The sequence below is a fragment of the Rhinolophus hipposideros genome (genome assembly GCF_964194185.1).
Source record: "Rhinolophus hipposideros genome assembly, chromosome: 5".
NCBI classification, from domain to species: domain Eukaryota; kingdom Metazoa; phylum Chordata; class Mammalia; order Chiroptera; family Rhinolophidae; genus Rhinolophus; species Rhinolophus hipposideros.
The window spans coordinates 48,286,849-48,306,870 of record NC_138051.1 but is presented as its reverse complement, the minus strand read 5'-3'; the positions used below and the strand labels follow the sequence as shown (position 1 = coordinate 48,306,870).

General features: G+C 35.4%; 1 protein-coding gene across 1 annotated transcript in view; it reads right to left on the bottom strand.

The window, feature by feature from the left end:
* The window catches only part of UNC13C (unc-13 homolog C), a 497,972-nt gene that overhangs the window by 283,535 nt on the left and 194,415 nt on the right, over window positions 1-20,022 (bottom strand). The window contains exons 7-9 of the mRNA XM_081047963.1: window positions 15,279-15,498; window positions 3,457-3,684; window positions 2,344-2,485 (exon numbers count right to left, since the gene is read on the bottom strand). Of these exons, the coding sequence (XP_080904089.1) occupies window positions 2,344-2,485; window positions 3,457-3,684; window positions 15,279-15,498 (590 nt within the window). The remainder of the gene's footprint in view (window positions 1-2,343; window positions 2,486-3,456; window positions 3,685-15,278; window positions 15,499-20,022) is intronic.

The window sequence follows — 20,022 nt, the reverse complement described above, 5'->3', positions numbered from 1 at the left end:
AATTCAAAGTTTCTAAATTCGCTAAAATAACTTTGAAAAAGAGAAAAAATTTGGAGATCTAGCACTACCTGATTTTGATTTTATAGAGTAAAGCTATAGTAATGAAGACCATGTGGTACCGACATACAGGTGATAAATAGCTCAATAGAACAAAATAGATCATTCAAAAATAGATTCACACACATGTGTAGAGCAGAATTGTAGTAAATGTGAAAAAGCAATTTAGTAGAGAAAGGATAGTATTTTCAAATAAGGGTGCAAGAACCATTGCATATATCCATCCATATGCAAAATATAATGAATGTGGGTCTATAATTTTAATATAAAACATAAAACTATAAAACTTATACAAGTACAAAAATAACAGAAATGGTAAAATACTTGAATACTTAAATAAAAAAGATAAAGTACAGCACATAAGCACATGAAAAGTTGCTTAAAGTCATTAGAGAAATGCAAAATAATGTCATGATAAGGTACCACTACATATGTATTAGAATGGCTAAAATTTAAGACAGGTCTTATCAAGCGTTGGAAGGATATATGTGACCTAGAAGTCCCATATGTTGGTGGTGGAAATGGAAAATGGTATAACCACTTGGAAAGAGTGTCTTAAAAATTAAACATATTCCTAATACATATTCCAGCTATTCTATTCTTAGGTATTTATTTGAGACATGTAAACATATGACCATACAGATATGTATACATAAATGTTCCTAACAGCTTTATTTTAAATAGCTAAAAACTAGAAACAAACTAAATATCAAGAGTTGAATGCATAAACAAACTGTGATATTTTATTACAATGAAGTGCTACCTAGCAAAAAAAAGAAATGAACTATCATTAAACTGTACAACATGGATAGATTCTCAAAATAACTGCTAAGTGAGTGGAAACACACAAAAGAAGCGTGGATTCTGTATGATTTATTTGTATAAAATTCTAGAAAATGTAAAACAAAAATACTATCTATAATCGTAAAGCAGATTAGTGATTGCCTTGGTTTTGGGGGGAGTTAGAAGAGATGGCTTCAATGGGGCATTTAGAACATTTTTGGGTAATGGGTATGTTCAGTATCTTGTCTGTTGTGATAGCTTCATGGAGGTATGCATACCTAAAAACTTAAAAAAATTATACACTTTAAATATGGAGACTTTATGTTTTGGCAGTTAGTTATAACTTAACAAAGCTGTTTTTTGAACTTTCAAATTTCCAACTTCTGAGAAACTGGAAGGTCTAAGGGCATTGCCTCTGCATGATCACATGACAAGAGAAGCTGTCTCTTTACTAAGAGTCACTTGCTGTCAGGTTTGCCAAGGTCCCTATCCCTCCCCTTTGTTGCCCTAATTCTGTTTCCGTTTTTCACTTGACTGCCTTAGGAATCTGAATTCATGACTATCGATTAACTTCTTGTCTCCTGTTAACAAAGAAATATTAAAATAGTTTCTTCCACCGGTCTGAAGGAAGAAACCACCCCAATTCCTTAACTCATTCTGTGATTATCCTCTGTTACTGGGTCCCAATGATTTTCCAAACCTATTGCTTAACACTCCCTCCTCCATCAGCCCAAATATACAAGAAGCTCTATATTTTTTACACACTATTGCTCACATTTGCGAACAAGCTGTATGTTTTGGGCTTGCTTACTTAGCATGTTAATGAGATCCATGTTTAAACCATTAACAAAGAGAGAAAAATAAAAAAGGACTGCCTTTAAATTCACGGTTAGGGATTTTCGTTTCTACCAAGTGATAATTGGAAGTCGTTTTATGTCTCTGCAGGAAGGAGTCTTGGAAAGAAAAGAACCCTTGACAGCAAAATGATTTCTTGCTGTTGGTTGCAAGATATAAGAAGTTTAAAAATAAATGACCTTACAGAAAATGAGAAGTTGTAAAATTTATGATGAACCATTTCACCAGTATAGATGTGATGGGCCAGGCGATACCCAGTCTTGTTATTGCCTTTAGTTCTAAATCCTCAGATGTCAAGATAGTGCTAAATCAAGTCTGTTAATTCTTAGCTATGTTGGGCTAACCCAAGATGTAGATCAGGTTGTAATCTTTTATTTTTTTTCTGCAAAGTCATCCGAACCATGTCACCTTTTGTTGTTGTTGTTCTTGTTGTTGTTGTTCGAAATATTCTTTTTACTCACTCGCTTCCATGGTGAAGAATAAATAAATATTATGAGTATTGAATTCATAACATTAGTTTGATTCTTTTTGTAATTTGTATACATACTATTAAAATCAGGTAATCATTGCTTGCGTATTTTGCATGCCTGCTTTAAAATTATACTCAAATATTTTAACATTTGTAATAGTTTCACATTATATACTTACAAGTAAAACTTCTCATCCCATACTGGATTCAAGTTTCCAAAAATGGTTTTAGTCCTTCTTTTGTTCTTTCCAACTTGAACTGTAACATATGGGTCACTCGACCCTGTTTTGTCTTTTGCTTGCAAGCCTTGTGCAGAAACCACTGAAATAACCAAAATAAACATTTTAATAGGAAGATCTCCTCAGAAACAAAAAATAATAATTAAGGAAACCTTTTCTATCACTTTGTCCCTGTGTTTGCAGATGTATCTCCATTGCTTTCATTCTCATGTGCAATAGGACTTCAGAAAATGTTTAACAAAATAATGAATACACTGAAAATTAAAACCTTCCTTTGGACTAATACGCTTTTGCCTGTAATGAATAGTAGCTATGTACATAAACATATATATGCTATATACTCATCTATACATTGCTGTACATGTGTAGAGAAAGAAGGATGGACATGCAATGTGCAAAAAGTTACCCAATGTAATTCGAAGACCTGTGATTTAAAATTTATTTATTTATGAGTTTGCTGTCAGTACTGATCAACTCAACCCAGTAAAAGAAGCATCTTTATTTTTCCTTGTGAATACAATATCGGTTAAGAGGCTTGGTAAATCTTCACATGATACATATGCTCTTACTGTTAATATTATAAGCAATTCAGAAGTTCAAATTACTAGACATCACTTAACTCAAATTGTCTTCACTCAAGGATCAATTAGATGAGGGATATTGATCCAGGAGTAAGTAAAACAATATTTTCTTATTTAAAAAAAAAAAAAACTAACTAACTGAAGAGATTATTCAGTGGCAGGCAGCAACAAAGCTAATCTCTTGTAAACTGCAGGATACTGATCAGTACATTGTAAAACAGACCCTTCTTCCTCTGGAAGAGCTTTGGATTAGAACAAGACACAGCTTTTGACTAGAACAAGACCCAGACAGAACAAGAAATTATTTCACTTATGTAGTACATGTTTTAGAAATTTGAAGTACAAACTAGACTACTTGTAAATATCGACAAGATTGAAAATTCTACTTGTGTGACCTATCATATTTTTAGCAGTGAGTTCTAAGACAGAAAAATCTCAATGTGGGATAAAAATTTTAAAGATTTATTTTTACCTGTAATGGTTATTTTTGCTGACCACTTAGATGTCCCATCCAGTACACTCTGTTTGGCCGCCTTTGTGTACTGCACAAAATCTTCCTTAGAAATCTGAAACATTTCTTGAATTACTTCAAACACCTCTGGCCTGTTTTTCTCCCTGATTTTCATTCTTTCTTTCATAGCTGTAATAATGGTCTGAGTCTTATCTTCGGCACCGTGCTTAGAACTCTTTTCTGCTGCTCCTATAATACAAAAAACAGTGGTGGTATAAATGTATGTGCAGTTACTTTTTGATGACTCGAGAGGGAGAAAAAGGAGGAGGAATATGAGAATAAATGAATGCTTTCATTCTGAGGAGTCAGAGTAGCTTTTTGGAAAAGATCAGGAGAACAAGTCCTGATGTTGAGATTCAGAACTAGCCCTGTGTTGTTGGCAAGTAAATGAACCTCAATGATACCCAGTTTTCTCACTTGTATCACTGGATTAAATCAGAGGTTGTGCAAATAGTTGGTTTGAATTTTCAAAAACAAACTTCAAACATAACAAGAAGAACACACACAATCAAATGTGTTATATAGCACACATAATTACTCAATGGATAGCCAAATCAAAATTGAGAAATAGATTGGATATGCCTGGTGAATGTCACTCAAAAATCAGTATTTTAAATACTTGTGCTCATGAAAGTGTCTAATTATTTTTATCAGTGGCCTTTATCATAATTAAATGATTAAAATTTTCTTATAAAATGTATACCACCAGTATTATAGAGTAAGATTTTACTTGGAATAAAAGTGATTTTGTTGTTTAAAAAGATTTGAAAGCCACTGGGCTAGATTACCTCTAAAGTATCTGACAGGCTACAGCCTTGAACTTTCATTTTATAATACGACCACAGTTTTGAATAGATTGAATTCTCACTTTCCACTCAAACTCCTTTGGATTTCTAGGACATTGTTTTTTTTCTATGACTGGCCTCGATTTTCTGGGCATTTTTGTTTATAACATAAATCCTTCTGGCAGTGAAGGATTTCCAAAAGTCTATTCTCGCACCCCTCACCTTCTACTGCTACTGGGCAGATACCCTCAATATTCTCTCTGGCCTTTGGATTGCTCAACATCATACAACATGTAAACAGTGAACCATGATTTCAACTCTCATGGTTCCTTACTGAGTTTGAAGTGAGAAAACAAAAGCCCATGTTCCGGTGTCTGCAGGAAGTGCCACTGTTGAAAGCAAACATGTTTTTGAAACAGAAGCAACTGAATATAGTGGGGAAAAAACAAAACAAAAACCAAACAACTTGTGTTCATAGCTAGTAATTATTCCAGTATTCATCCACATGACTGTAAGTTTGCCTAACTTGGATTAATTTTTTCGAAATATGTTTCTGAAAATAGACATACTAATATCTCATAAAATGTCGAGAGATTAAATGAGATAGCTAATCTGTATAATTCTTCACAAAGGATAGCCTCAGTAATGATTTTTTAATCTAATTCTGTGAATCTTAAGCCAATTTAAGTATAGAAGCTAAGACAAAAGAAAAAACGTCAACTATTAACTTTCCTTTTTATAAATCTATATACAATTTAACAGCAGTGATTAAGTGAAAATCTTTATTTATTTGAAAGTATGACATTTGTTTCTTAAAGTGGAAAAAATACATTCATAATAAGGTGTAACTAGAAGTTAAAAGAGATTAATCTTCTAATGGCAGAAAGAACAGATTCTGCCTTTATCTTTTTTAAAAAAACTTTTGAGGACAAATCAATTTGCCATTCTAAATGCCCTGGTCACCTTTTAAATTATGCTCTAGAACAGCTACACATTTGTACATTTTGTACCTTTAAGCAATTAAGCATGCTTGCAATTTATCAATAATGACTTAACTCCATAGTACATAATTCTTAAAGGCAACATTAGATTAGGCTAGACTAAATACTAGTTGCAACTATTCAACAGGCAGATTTCACTACAAGTATTGGACTATTCATTAAACAGAAAAGACAGTGATGGCTTGAAAAGTTACCTGCAAGATTCAAAACCCCAAATATTTGGTTTGGAAAGGCCATTTTAAGAATGTTCAAAGAGTTAGAAGTGTCCTAAAATTCTGACTCCCTCCAAAATTTCTAAACAACTACTGTTGTGGTCATTAGTGCTACCGAAGGCTCTAGGAAAAAGTGCTAAAAGTCCCCAAGAGTTATTTAATACAAAGTCCCTATGAGTGATATAACAATGTATCATTGTTACATTAATATTTTGGATTACTTTTTCTAAATTTAGGAAGAGCCAGCTGACAACCACCCACATAATAAGTGCTCATAACCAAATTCAAGGCTGGACTGTCAAGAGGTTTTTAATCCAAATGAATCAAATCTCTGAACTTAACGTCTGACTCTTGAATTCTTTTAAAGAATTAATTAGGAAAGCACGACAATCATTTTGGAATCTTTCACCAATGCTCTTGATGTTAGCATAGAAGATTTCTACTTGTACAGACAACAGACCAATAAATTGAAATCATCTATCTCTGAGAGTAGGTTAACAGAGAGTTGAGTTTAAGCCTTTTATCTTTTATTCTATCTTTAAAAATGTAATTTTTTAACAGTTCTTTTACATTTTTGATCTGAAGAAAATGATTCAACTTAGATCTGTTTAGTTCAGAGATACAGAGACAAATTCATAATTAATTTTTGTCACTGATCTACAAGTACTTACCATTGCCCTATTGGGTATCAAACCCACATATCTCACCTTACTCTTTAAAAATAACACTATTTCTTAAATAGTTATAACTTGAATTTCCAGCCCTGTGGGTTTATTATTTTTCTTCAGGCCTATTCTGTTTATCTCAAAGTCATCAGAGATAAATTTGCATTTATATGAGTCTTCCCTCAAAATGTCCGCTAGAAGTTCTAGTAGCTTCATTTAAATACAGAAATATGTCAACCAGAGATCAAAAATAAATGAAATCAAAAGAGATAATGTACAGTGAAAACCCCTTATAAAGTATAATACATTATACAAATGAAATGCATCATTGTTATTTTTAAAAACACTTAATTGACAGATCAGTCAATACAATTATGAACAACAAAATTGCAAGAGAATTCAACTTTAAACAGAGGCAAACTTATCACATATGTTTCTCTTCTATATAATTTAATGAGGCAGCCAGTTAGAATCCTTACTTTTTCTTTAATTTTTATTTATTACCCAAAACATATAAATGCCATGTGAAATTCATAATTTCACTACCTCTATATGGCAATTGACAATTTTAGTATTTCTTCCAAACAATTGTCTACATACACAAAACAACCGCAATATTCTCCCTTGGTCTCAGTCTCTTCTCATTTTTCTCAACAGCAGTTCCAAAACATTTCTACTCTCTTCAGGTCATCTACCTGATTCACATTACCCTCCATTCTCAGTGTATGATCTTAACTCTTTCTTAACAGAAACAGGGGCTTTCTAAATCAGTGGTTCCATTTTCTCCTCTTCCTCACAAAGAAAAAAAGAAGAAAAGAACAACAACAAAACAAACCAGTTGTGGCATTAGCAGATTTCTGTGGTGTAAAAATGCTAATGTCAACTTCAAGCAGCTGCCTTGCAAAATTCTTGATCATTTATCAACTATTGACATCACTACCTGAATACACATATATCCTACATGCTAGCCCATAAAGCCAACCTTAATTAACTGTTTTCCAAGAATCTAGCACAGTGCTTGGAAAATAGGATACCCTCAATACATAGAGAAGACAAAATATTTCTTAAGGGAAACTAAAAATGATTTGAGCATTTATCTTGGCTCTGGATTTAATTTAATGTGTTAGAAACTTCTTGTACCCTCTGACCATAAGGCCATAATCCTGGAAGAAGAGTAAATTCAATGTAAAATGATAAACATGCTGTGGAATGCATCTTATAAAGATACAAAATACACCTGGCACCTGGCTTCAGATTTCGAATTTTCTGAAAACAGAGGTTGTTTGCCCATCATTAGAAAGCAGGACTTGGTTGGCCCATGTACTTCAGACACTTAATAGTCAGCAGAAAACAAGGGCATAAGTCCAAATATAAATGGAAGCAATATATAAAGAAAATCACTTTTAAATGAGACAGAAGAGCATAGTAACTCCTGATACTTTGGGTGCAGAAGGAAACAATTTTGTGGGTCAATCCTGATTTGCCATTTACTAACCATTTGAAATTGGGCTAGTGACTTTATCTTTGCAAGCCTTAGTTTCTTCATCTGAAAACCAAAAGGAAAAAACAATAATGCCTTCCTTAGCAGGGTCATTGTAAGGAGTAAATGAGATGGAAGGAGATCATGAATACAGTTTCAAAATTAATAATTGAATAAGCATAGGAATTTCAGTGTCAAAAAAGTTGATGATACAAGCATTTATTAAAGAATTTCACATTAACAAGAAATTTTAGGATTTTAAAACGAGCTTCGGGGAGGCTGGTTGGCTCAGTTGGTTAGAGCACAGTGCTCATAACACCAATTTCACCGGTTCGATTCCCACTTGGGCCAGTGAGCTACACCCTCCACAACTAGGTTGATGACAACTACTTGACGTGGAGCTGATGGGTCCTGAAAAACCACACTGTTCCCCTATATTCTCCAATAAAAATGGAAAACAAACAAACAAAACGGATTTCATGATTAAACGACCTGGGAAGCAGCTCCTTGAAAACTCTACCGTGGACAGTGTCCCACCGAAGATCTGCCATGTGCTAAGTGTTCTGTGACTTGGATAATTGGGAGCCAATGACGTGCTTGAAGAGAAAAAATAGAGTTCCAAGAAACTCAAAGAAAAAATATTTATTATAATATTAAATATTATTGATATTGTAAATCCTATTCATTACTAATAATATTAATAAAGAAATATAATTATTGTTTTACATTTATAAATTCTCACCTGCATTTGAGGCTCATGAACCCAGAGGAGGTAAGTAGGTGGTTAATATGCACAGAAAGCAGGAAGAGGATCTGATTCTGAGGCATTTCCCTCTCAAGGAGTCTCTATCTAACATGAAAAACTTGATAGTGTTTCTTTCCCAGTAAAATCATTTAGGTGGGCCTGCTTTCCGTGCCTCTTCCCTTTCCCATGAAACCACGTCATTGGCATTTCCTATCCTTTCCCCTTTAGTTGCTTTACATCCAAGATAATATTAGCCGTCTTCTTTTAACATGCCTTAACTTTTTGCAAGGAACAGACCTGTGACTCCCCCAGTTTTCAAGTCAGCCACCATCTTTTTCCTTATAAAATCAAGACCACACACCACATTTCTCACTACCAACAAAGGACTGACATTTAACAGAAAGATAATTAGAGGAGCATAGCATCATTTCCCACCCCTGGAGGTGGCCCGTCGCTGACGTCAGGGGAAGGTTGGCAAGGAGCCCTCTTTCAAGAAACTGCCACCTTCTCTAAAGTGACTCCACTGTCAGTGAGCTTGGGTCCAAAAACAAACAAAAAAAACCAACCCCTCCCCCCTTATACCGCCCTACCATATTCAATTATTCCATTATTTGTAAATGTAAACTTTTAGAATAAGTTTGGAAACACATATTAAAAGAAGACAAAAGGAGGAATACAACTCACAATTCTATGTCAAGGCTCTCTAAATACTCACTTTCTTGAGATTTCCTGATCATTTCAGGGCCCAAAACTATAATATATGTCTCAATTAGGAAAACAAATTTAGAAAAAGTACACAATTTTCAAAATATTATTACTATGTAAGTAAAAAGAAAAAGCAAGGGAGAGATGGAAGGAGGAAAGACCTTTTTGTTCTTCTCACTTTTTGTTACATAGATTTCTCACGTCTTCTTTAAAAAATAAACAAAAAAATTAAACTAAAATTTAAGCACTAGATTTCTTTTTATTTCTCTTTTCTTAGATAGCCTCTGACATCCAGGATCTTGGTTGGTACAACTAGTTCACAGTGTCGGAGGCTGGCCTGAGGTTCACAGCAAGGCCATGTTGTTCTCCTGTGTGACGTGAGCAGGGTCACAGGACACCAACCTCACACATGGTCCCTCTATGACTATTGAAGTGACAAATAAGGCCACTTCATAATTTTGTCCAAGCAGAGACGAAAACAGGGTCACTGTGCAAACCACCATATATGCGTACCAAACATCCTGTCTCCTAAGTGACCACTATTTCTTTACTGAGTCACCTGTTACTAGCTTTACTCTAATCTGCCCTCCTTGTAGGTAAGATTTGTTAACGTGCAGAATCTCAGAGGTGTTCTCCTTCCAGACAATACCTGATTTAGCTCAAACTTCTGTTTTCTAATACCTCTCTGAGATGCCCTGTGGTTCACTCTTGCATGCTCTCCCTTGCAGCAATAGATAATTGCTACAGGTGTGTTCCTAACGGTCCTTCGCTGGGTGGCATTGACAAATATTATTAACTCTTTTCGCACTTGTGGAAAATGATGCCCAGAGAGGTTTTAAAAAATTCCAGCAATGGCAGGATGAGAAACTAGATCTTTCTCAAGTATCTCAGGACTATGACATATAGATAGATAGATAGATAGATAGATAGATAGATAGATAGATAGATAGATAGATAGATGATAGATAGATATAGATAGATAGATAGATAGATAGATAGATAGATAGATAGATAGATGATAGATAGATAGATAGATAGATAGATAGATAGATAGATATTGCTTACGTTATGTTGAATGTATGTATGTATGTAAGGCATACTCACCCCTTTCATTCCCTGACAGCAGCCTACCCCAGCACCACTTGAAGAACCCTCTAAAAATCTGTGGTTATCTGAAAGAATAATCTTGAAACCATTCCATGCTATTTCTAATGTAGTTTTCATGCCCTCATTGGTTGCTTAATCATTTATTAAGTAGCTCACTGTGCTGAAAGGTGCGCCAAGTTCCAGGGAAATAAAGACTATGGTCTCCACTCTATAGCAGTGGAAACACAAAATTCTGCTTCTAAGCTATGTGAGTATTCATTACATAAGCATATTTTGTGAAATTGCTGTTGAAAGAGTAGAAAGTCGAAAGTTTCCACGATATGTGTGCACCTCTATTCATCTAAGTTTTAGGAAATATGTTTGAGGTGAAGGACAATAGCAATCACTTTCTCTTGAGCTCTAAAAGCCCAGAATAAAGCTCTCACCCACAGAAGCTGCTCAACACATACAAATAACTGACTGTGTTAAGATACCGTGGTTGCAAATGTGATAACAAAGACCAAAAAAGAGAATCAATATCTACTTTGCAGACAGGAGTGCAAGCAGCCAGATTTTCTAACATTATAAATTTGCAATGGCTAAAAGTCAGGACACAAAAGTCAGTGGGGAGCACACAGAACAAGAGAACACACCTCACAAGATGCTGCTTTCCTGAACTTTCAGTGAAATATTTTCTGTCCTAACGCAAGCATTTGAAATTTCCAGTTAGGAATTAAAATTAGACAGAATATTTACTCAGTGGGACTCTAGGATTCCTTCTTTGGAAAGGCATAAGGAAGTACAGGCCAGTTGGGTGAGGTACCATGGTATTTGCATATTTTTCCAATTTTGAAGTTGTCTCTTTTCTACTTTGAAAAGATAATGAAGAAAAATATTTTACATATGATCTCTCTTCTACATGTCTCACTCTGCACATATCCTAATTCCAGCCAACATATACTTTTTTTTGCTTTTTTACTCTAGTTTAAAAGTGTTACCATATAATAGTCACAGCAAGTTCCTTATTAACATCGTTCAGGGTCACAAACTTCTCTTCCATTAGCTACAATTCCTCCACCATAAAATGCTTTTTCAAAGGAAGAAAGAAGGGAGGAGGGTGGGGGGAGGGAGGGAAGGAAAGAGAAAAGCACAGAGGGGAAGGGAAGGGAAGGGGAAGAAAGGGAAGGAAGGAAGGAAGGAAAAAAGGAAGGAAGGAAAGAAGGAAAGAAGGAAAGAAAGAAGGAAGGAAGGAAGGAAGGAAAGAAGGAAGGAAGGAAGGAAAGAAGAAAGGGAGGAAGAGAGATCTTTTTAGATAGGACACAAATGAGTTAAAGAAAAGCAGGCAGAATCTGCTACTGCCACTGGCCTGGAATTGAGAGGGGAAGTCAGTTCTCTTTTCTTAAGAATTGATATTTCTTTTTCCCTTTGGTCTCCTCTGTTCCTACTAATCACTCTGCATAGCTGTCAGCATTGGGCCGGAAAGAGGAAGGTGTAGGAACCACTACCAAGTAAAATCCGATAAAGAGAAGCTGAGATGAGACTGTCTGGGGAACTTATTTGATGTTTCCATGGGTCTCTGAACCTTCAAAGAAGTAGCAAAGCAGTGAATGGGATTTCACAATCACTCGGTTTAATTCCACCTGACTGAAAGTATTTAAGTCACAGATCCAAGACTTGATGGGAATGAGATACCGAATTCTAATCAATTTGAAGTAACTTTAAATACTCTCTTTTCCTGCCTCATTGGTCAGGCCATGAGTAGAGTTTTTGTTTGTTTGTTTTGTTTTGTTTTGAGAGAGAAAGAGAGAGAGAGAGAGAGAGAGAGAGAGAGAGAGAGAGAGAGAGAGAGAGAGAGAGAGAGAATGTATGTGAATTGCAGAAAAGGATTACCAAAATAATAAGGGTCCTAGAAACCTGAAGAAAACTATTATTTCAAGTATTTGAAACACTGTCATATGCAATGGAAGTCAATTCAGTAAATATTTTCTTTAGAGGCAAGATTTGGCTTAAAAAACAAAAGTTACAGGGGGTAGGACTTGGTTCAAATTTTAATTTATAAGCTAGAATTTTTCAGTGATAAATTCAGCTGTCTACTAAGGTGTTAATTTTTCCCTGGAGTTGGTGTTCAAACAGAGATTGAATGACCATTTTGAGAAAAAACCGAGAAACTTTTTAGGTTTATAGGGCACTGCATTAGCTGTACTTTCCAACTCAGATTTCTCTTATTTTTTCACTCTTTCCTTTATTTTCAATGTTGGCATACATGGAAATATCTCACACAAGGTGTTATTGCAAATTTCTGGCTTAAAGCAACGAATAAGAGGAATTTCTTAAGGAAATGTCACCGATTCTGTAGGGACGATTTCAAATTGTACTGATAGTTATTGTAGAAAATGGTGAAGTTGAATTCATATCCTTGTAAAAGCTTTCTGTTCAGTGCAAGAAAATATGTATGGGTTTTACTGAAAAAGTAAGGAGGTGTTATTAAAGAAAATATCCATGTCCTAGGGTATATATATCCACCCTCATTTTTCTGCAATATTTTTTATTCTTCCAATTTACATGTGCATTTTAATAAATAACCTCACTGAAAATTTTGCCTAATTTATTGACCAATATCCAGTAATACATGGTGTCTTAAGAAATAGAAATGGATTAAAAAATGTTTCTAAAGATTAATGAATGTGTGGTATCTCTCTTCTCTAAAAGAAGGAAAGAAGAATGAACTTATTTCTTTGGTATATTGTGCATCATTTTTTAAAAGAGATTTGAGCCATTTGTTTCGAGATGGCAATATTTTTCCTATCTATTTCTCAAACATCACTGACCTAATATGTTTATTTTTTAAGATGTCTATTTTATAATTCATTTTTAAATTAAGTCAACTGAATTTTAGAAGGATTAAGAGATTTTGCAAGTAAGTTGACTGACTAATATTGAGTTAAGCCCCCTTCCTTTTCACCAGATATTCCTAAATATATACTTTTTATTTTTTAAAAAGATACTACTTTTTCTTTAACAATGCATTTATTACCATTAACAACCTCAATGTGCATCTGACTGTGTAGGGAGAAAACTAATCAGGTAGAGACTATAGAATGTGCATGACTATTACTACAAAAGCCAGTTGTGACAACATTTCTGATTTAATCTTTATTTTGACATTTTCCTCTGTCCCTCCTTGATTTCGGGGAACCCAGGCATCTTACACTGATGGCATTCACATAAACAATAAACAGAGAGGGCAATCTTTAGATGTGAAAAAAACATTATTTGCAAATGAAAATTCATGTTTAAATATATTTCTTGGGCAATGCTTTTTTAGTTATTTAAGGTTAGCAGACACGACCAAATAAATGAAGCAGTGAGAAGTTCATAATATATATTACAGAGTGTGATGTTTTGGCATTTCTGTACCTAATCTAAAATATCAGTATAGTGTATGAACTAATCAGAAACAGTTTTGGGGACACAAAAAACCGAGAGTTGTTAGATGGGCGGGGGAGAAGGGGTTGGGGATAGGGGGAAGGGGGAAGGGATTGGGGGGCGGCTGGTGACCACAGGATGGCCTCAGGGTTTTTTGAGAATTACTTTGGGGAACTTATTCAATAGTGTTTGGGGATTTTGTTGGGTGTCCGATGGACATGTGTCCTGTTTGGGAGACCACCTCAGGGATGCTGTGGATGCCTGGTCATGGCATTGTACACCAGAGGCTGGACATTAATGAATGCCAACTATAATTTTATGTGTATAATGTGATGGCTCGGTGTGATGTCGGGGTGGTGGTGGATGGGGGGAGGGGGGTTCACGGTGTGAGGGATGTAAAAATAAAAAAATAAATAAAGAAAGAAAGAAATTCAGGAAAAAAAATAAAATAAAATATCAGTATAAAGAATTTTTTAAGACAGAATCATGCGACTTCATGAAAAGGGGAAAAAAAAGAAATATGTAATATATGGGTCTTGTTGTCGCTAACCATTAGTGTAGGGTTTTTCTTTCCTTGATGGTGGTAAAAAGACCTATTTTTCATGACATACTAGTCTTGATACTTTCTTTAGAGATACTTTCATTAAAGATCTTCTCATGAGGTATATATCTAGGAGCCGGGTGTCTACGATGCTCAGGTTCTGGTTCTTCAGTGAATTTAACTGTGTGGCCTTGGGCAAGTCACTTAGCATCTCTGTGCTTCAGTCTCCATTACTTGTAAAATGGGAGTAATACCTATCTTACAGGGTCATTGTGGGGATTAATTAGAAATGCCTGTAAAGCATCTAAGGTTCTTGAAGAAGGCATTATATAAATACCAAACAAATAAAGTTGGTTTATTTGTTTAGAAAAAGAATTGTTTTTTGGAAACAGAAAATTTGAGATAACTTGTCATGCATGTTGATGTGCCATGTACTTATTCAGACGTGTGTAGGGATGGAGAGGCCACTGATATTCATTGAACATCTACTTGTGCCAGACTCTTAGTAGAGACTATTTCATTTAGTATTCCCAATAACCCTCTGGGGTAATCTTAATATTCTTTTTCATTTGGCGGAGGAAAATAAAGCCCTGAGAAGTTACAATGCTTGCCCACAGTCACATATCTGGTAACTTAGATTTGTCTTTAACCTTCAAACACAAGACCTCCTAATTCCAAGGCCTGTGCGGGAGCTGTAGACGAACATGGCTCCTTCAGGCAGGCACCAACTACACTTGGGAAGGAATTCAAGATGCTGTAATCACAGGGGTATACCTTACATTGCCCCTGTTGAGGAACATGACTTTAGGTATTCCCACTTACCATATGGGGGTATTATGAGACGAAAGTGAAAAAACAGACTGGAAGTCACTTGAAAGGTTTCTACTCGATGCGAGTGCATCTGCCTTCCAAGTACTCACTCTGCGGAGCCCAATAGTGCCGAGCTCAACACCACAGGGAGGCATAACCCACTATATGACTGGCTGGGTGGGCAGTATGCATTCCTTTGTATAAGTGGTAGGCGGGGAGAAGTAGCATGGCTTGAAAACCAGCAAGAGCTCTAGAGATCTACTCTGAAATCATACAGGATAAGGCAGGCTCTCTCTACCCCCTTGCTCAGCCCAATCAAGTACTCACTCTGCAAACAGTCAGCGCTGAGGAGGTCCTGACACTTCTCGTGGCACTTTACTCCGCACTCCAAACACTTCATGCCTTGCCGGGCAATGCCCCACAGGAGCCCTTCACACTCATAACAGTAGGTGGGTGTCGTAGCTGTCCAGACCTCAAAATTGTGTGGGGTGGTGGAAGACATAGGGTAGATCAATGCCTGCAAGGTCTTCTTGAAGACATGCATTTTCTGTGAAGAAGAGAGAAATTACCAAGGCAAGCCAGAAGTGATCGACAAGCCATTTTATCACTTTCCCTTGAAAATGCTATTTTGGGTGAGTCCTGTGATTACTGATTTAAGTGACGACAGTAAACACAATAACTCTACTCACTTCTTCTTCTCGCAGTGTTCTGGGGCCCAATTCAATTATTAGAACACAAAGAACTCCCTAATCTTCCACATTGGACTGGGCTCCACTATTGTGCAAACTTCTTTCATTGCAATATAGAGCTCTAATTGCTTGACGATGTCTATGTCCCTGACTTACTGTAAAATCCACGAGGACAGGGATGATAAACATCTTCCTCAAAGCTACATCAATCCTTAGAACTTAAGCTAGTCTCTGGCTGGAGATAGGTGCTCAGGAAACATTAACTTTAAAAAAATGAATTTATATTACTATCTTTGGTCTAAGTCGGTTCTTGGTAAAATTGTAAAATAGATGAAAAGTATTCTCAATGCTGACCCTAAGCATCTAGAAACATCCTCTCCCATGTTTTATATGCTACCAAGGTCTCTCTCCCGACTCTGTACCCTCTCCGGCACTTCACATTTCCCCAAGCCCCAAAGTATGCTTCCTCTATAATTCTTTCTGCAGGGAACTGGTTTCATCGCCTGTCCCTTAGGAAGGATCACAGCAACTAATTCACAAGACAGCAACTGTAACCAATAAGGTTAAATGTGACACTCTCCCATGGTGATTTATATTTTAAAGGGAGATAATTTTTATAGCATGTGAAAAGATTTTCAAATGACAAACCAATCCACTGAACAACTAGCTAGGATATCTGAGTTCCCTAGCATAGGCCTGATCACATAATATTTAAAATGGGTTTCTTTAGTCAGGGCCTGTCTTCCATATGTCTCTCCTTAGTGCCTAAACAGTGCCTATCATTGTCCCTGGCACATAGTAGGGGTACAACACACTTTTCTCGTGAAAGAAATGAATGTTCTGTCACTTAAGAGTCTTGTAATCTACAGAGAGGTTTAAAGTCTCTAAGTTTCATTTTCCTCTTCTACCCTGCCTATCTAAGGTATTACTTGACGTTCAAATTGTATGATGATAAACATATTTCATACTTCAAAGTACTAAATAAATGCTAATGATTGATATTGATAATGGACTTTTCAAGAAACAACTGTAGGCCAATAGAAATAGAGACTTGTTTAGATGAGGCCTCTAGGGTTCTCATATCCCACCACGCATTGTGACTTCCTGAGAGAATACTAGAACTCTCTGAAGTTACATTTACAGACAATTTCACACAACTGCCTGATGCACATGAAACAGATATTTATATAACTCCTGTAAGAGACTAGCTGATAAGCAATGTGAGAAGGGAAGCAATTATACTTTGCATTAATCATCCTTAAAACTCATTTCAGAATATCTTCCTACAGCGTTGAAATGGCCAACTTTTCATTATTTTTAATTCCACAGTATGGTAACAACTAATTTCTCTGTATTATTACACTTTCTTCATTGTATGTTTTCCCAGAATATGTGTGGTAATGGTACAGGGAGATTCCCAGCTAGGGAGTTAAACTTTACTAAAAATACTTCTTAAGTACTTTGAATAACAAGATTCAGCCTTGCTAGTCCATGAGAAGGGTCCGGCCAAAGCTCTTCAAGTGAATCTACAGAGCAGCGGTATGGTAAAATATGGCAGTAACTCAAGTGGGAGACCCCACGTTACGGTTTATACAGACAAAACAACTAGATTCATCATTTTCCAAAGACAGCTTATGCCAAGTAAATCTCTTGTGTTCGTTTCATAATGAATATATTTTGTTAAGAATTCTGTTAGAATTAGGAACATGTATTATTTATCTTTGCGTCCCCTTTACTGCCTAGCAAAGTGGGCATCTTCAGTACCATTAAGATGAATTGAATGATTCTTGGCATAACTGATCTTCCAGGAGCTGTCCATAGTTTCCTGTTCTGGCTGACCTGTGGGACTAAGGGTGTGTGTGTGTGTGTGTGTGTGTGTGTGTGTGTGTGTGTGTGTAAGTGTAATATAGTATTGTTGGTTTATTCGGTGATTTTTTTTTTGTTTGTCTTAATAGGGGAAAAATAATAATTCTAACTTAATAGAAGAGTGGGAGGGAGTAGAAGAGAGAAAATACAGAAAAAGTAAGAAATGCATATGAACTTAGAAGCAGATTTGAGCAAGGGGTTATTTTTTGAACATGAATTCATATTTTAAGATTAAGTAAATAATTAATACATTTTTCAAATACCTTACGTTCATTGTCTTTTTATTGAATTCAAGTGATATATATATGTTAGTTCTCTAACTCTGTAGGCTATAGTGGGAGTAATAAATATAAGGAACACTTGCTAAAAAAATTAAACATGCTGGAAGAAAACAAATAAAAGAGTTCTGAATAGATAGCTGAGAAGATTTCCTTGAAATGTTTGGTTTGATTTGGTTAAGGAGCCATGATCTATTTCATGAAAAGAAAGAGTGAAGCTAATTTCAAAAAATAAGAAACATGAAACATTTACTAGATAGCATGTTGAAACTTAATTGAATGTGGCATTAAAACAAATGCCAATACATAAAAGCTATAAAAGCTGGAGGAAAATATTGGATTATTTACTACAGGGTATATATCCACAGTCTCAAGGAAATGATAATGAGTCTTTTTCATTCCTGATTTTTGTGATACAAGCATGTTGAAAATTACTTTAAAATAAATGGCATATAGATGATGTATTATAGAATTGTACAACCTGAAACCTGTGTAACTTTGCTAATAACTGTCACCCTATAAACTTTAATTAAAAAAATAAAATAAATGACATATAAAAAATTTCCTACTCCGGAAAAGCATAAAATAGAATGATGGTCAGTTTAGAAACTCATTAAATGAATAGCCAAGGAAAACATGTACAAATACATCTCATAATAGGGGATTCTTACATCTTGGGGAACACTGCATCTCGGGGTAAAGAAGATGCAGTAAAATAAGACCAAATCAAACAAGATTATAAGAAGGACAGAGAGTGTGAGATTTTTGTAGAATAAGGCAAAAAGGGTAAGAGGCACTGATTAAAAGACAGAAGAAAAGAAGGGGAAACACTAAAATTTGCCATGGACCTGGGAAACGGAAGTCTGTAACTCACCATTCGGAGTTGAATTAAAGGGAAGGAAACATTGTTTTTTGTTATTGTTGTTGTTTTTAACGTAGTGTTTAGAGACGGCAGAGAACTAAGGAGGTACAACTACTAACAGGATCCTAGCTGAAGTGAAAGGATGGGACTGGGTAGTTACCAAGAGAGGGTCTCTGGCCTAGGTAAACCAGGAACCGAACATATGGAGAGTAAATATGGTCCCCAAAACAAGTAGAGCTGTAATTACTGAAACTAGGACCCAAGCACAGAGAGGAATCAGCAATTTGGGAGACTCGCTGCTAATCTATTTTAAATGTTTCTACCTTTTTAAATCTTACAACAAACATGTATCATTTTCTAAAATGTAAGTATTTTCTGATTGTAATAAAATGCATGCTTATTGTAAAAATAATTCTAAAATACAAAAATCACCAATATTTAAGAAATAAAAAGTTTTCAATTTAATTTTTCAGTTAGGAAATGGTCTGATGCACATTCTCCCAGTATTTTTTTTTTAATAGACAGAATGGGAGAATTTTGCAATTAGGAAAGAACCAATAAAGATTTTTTTGGTTTTACTGCAGTGATTTTGCATTACTGAAATAAAAAAGGAGGCATTTTTTATTGTGTGTAGATACTGTTTTAATCTGTAGAAAAGAGGTAAGGAAAGCTTTGACTGTAAGCCTTTGTAGCCAGGTACAACCTATAGACTACAAGGGAAGCATGCTCATAGTCTACACAAATATTTTGTTAAAAGCTATTCCAAGAAACTGGAATCTAAGGTGACTTGACCTAATACATCATATTTGAACAATTAGGACACTGGAAGGAAGTGAATTGCCTCTCCTCTATGAGGAAATTAAAATGAGTCTGAGAAATAAAACAAGCAGGCTTCCTGCCAAGAGCAATGACTAGTGTTTTTAGACTACCAGTATTCCAATCTACCAACTGTTAGTACTTAGAACAGGAACAAAGCTCGTCTGCCTCTATTTGTCACATATCTTTTCTCTTTTCCCCTATTATGTTAACCACTACTAATGAACTTCTGTTTTCCTCTTCATCCTGTGGGTTTCCCTCATGGAATTATGAAACCCATGCCTTTCCCATACTCGAAAAAAAAATCACATTTGGGTAATTCCAAGAAAAAGTATGTTTCTTATTTTGAAGAATTTGTGGGTGTATGTGTACTTGATGTGAGCTTTCAGAAATTAAATCTGTTTCCTGTCCTGTATCATTTTGCTATTTCTGGACAAAGTCATCAGAAATATTTCCAGAGCAAAGATTAGGTACAATGTGACCTTTGAAATTTGTTATAAACATGAAGACAGAATAATGGTAGGATAAGTTCCTGAGTATAGAAACAGACATCATTTCAG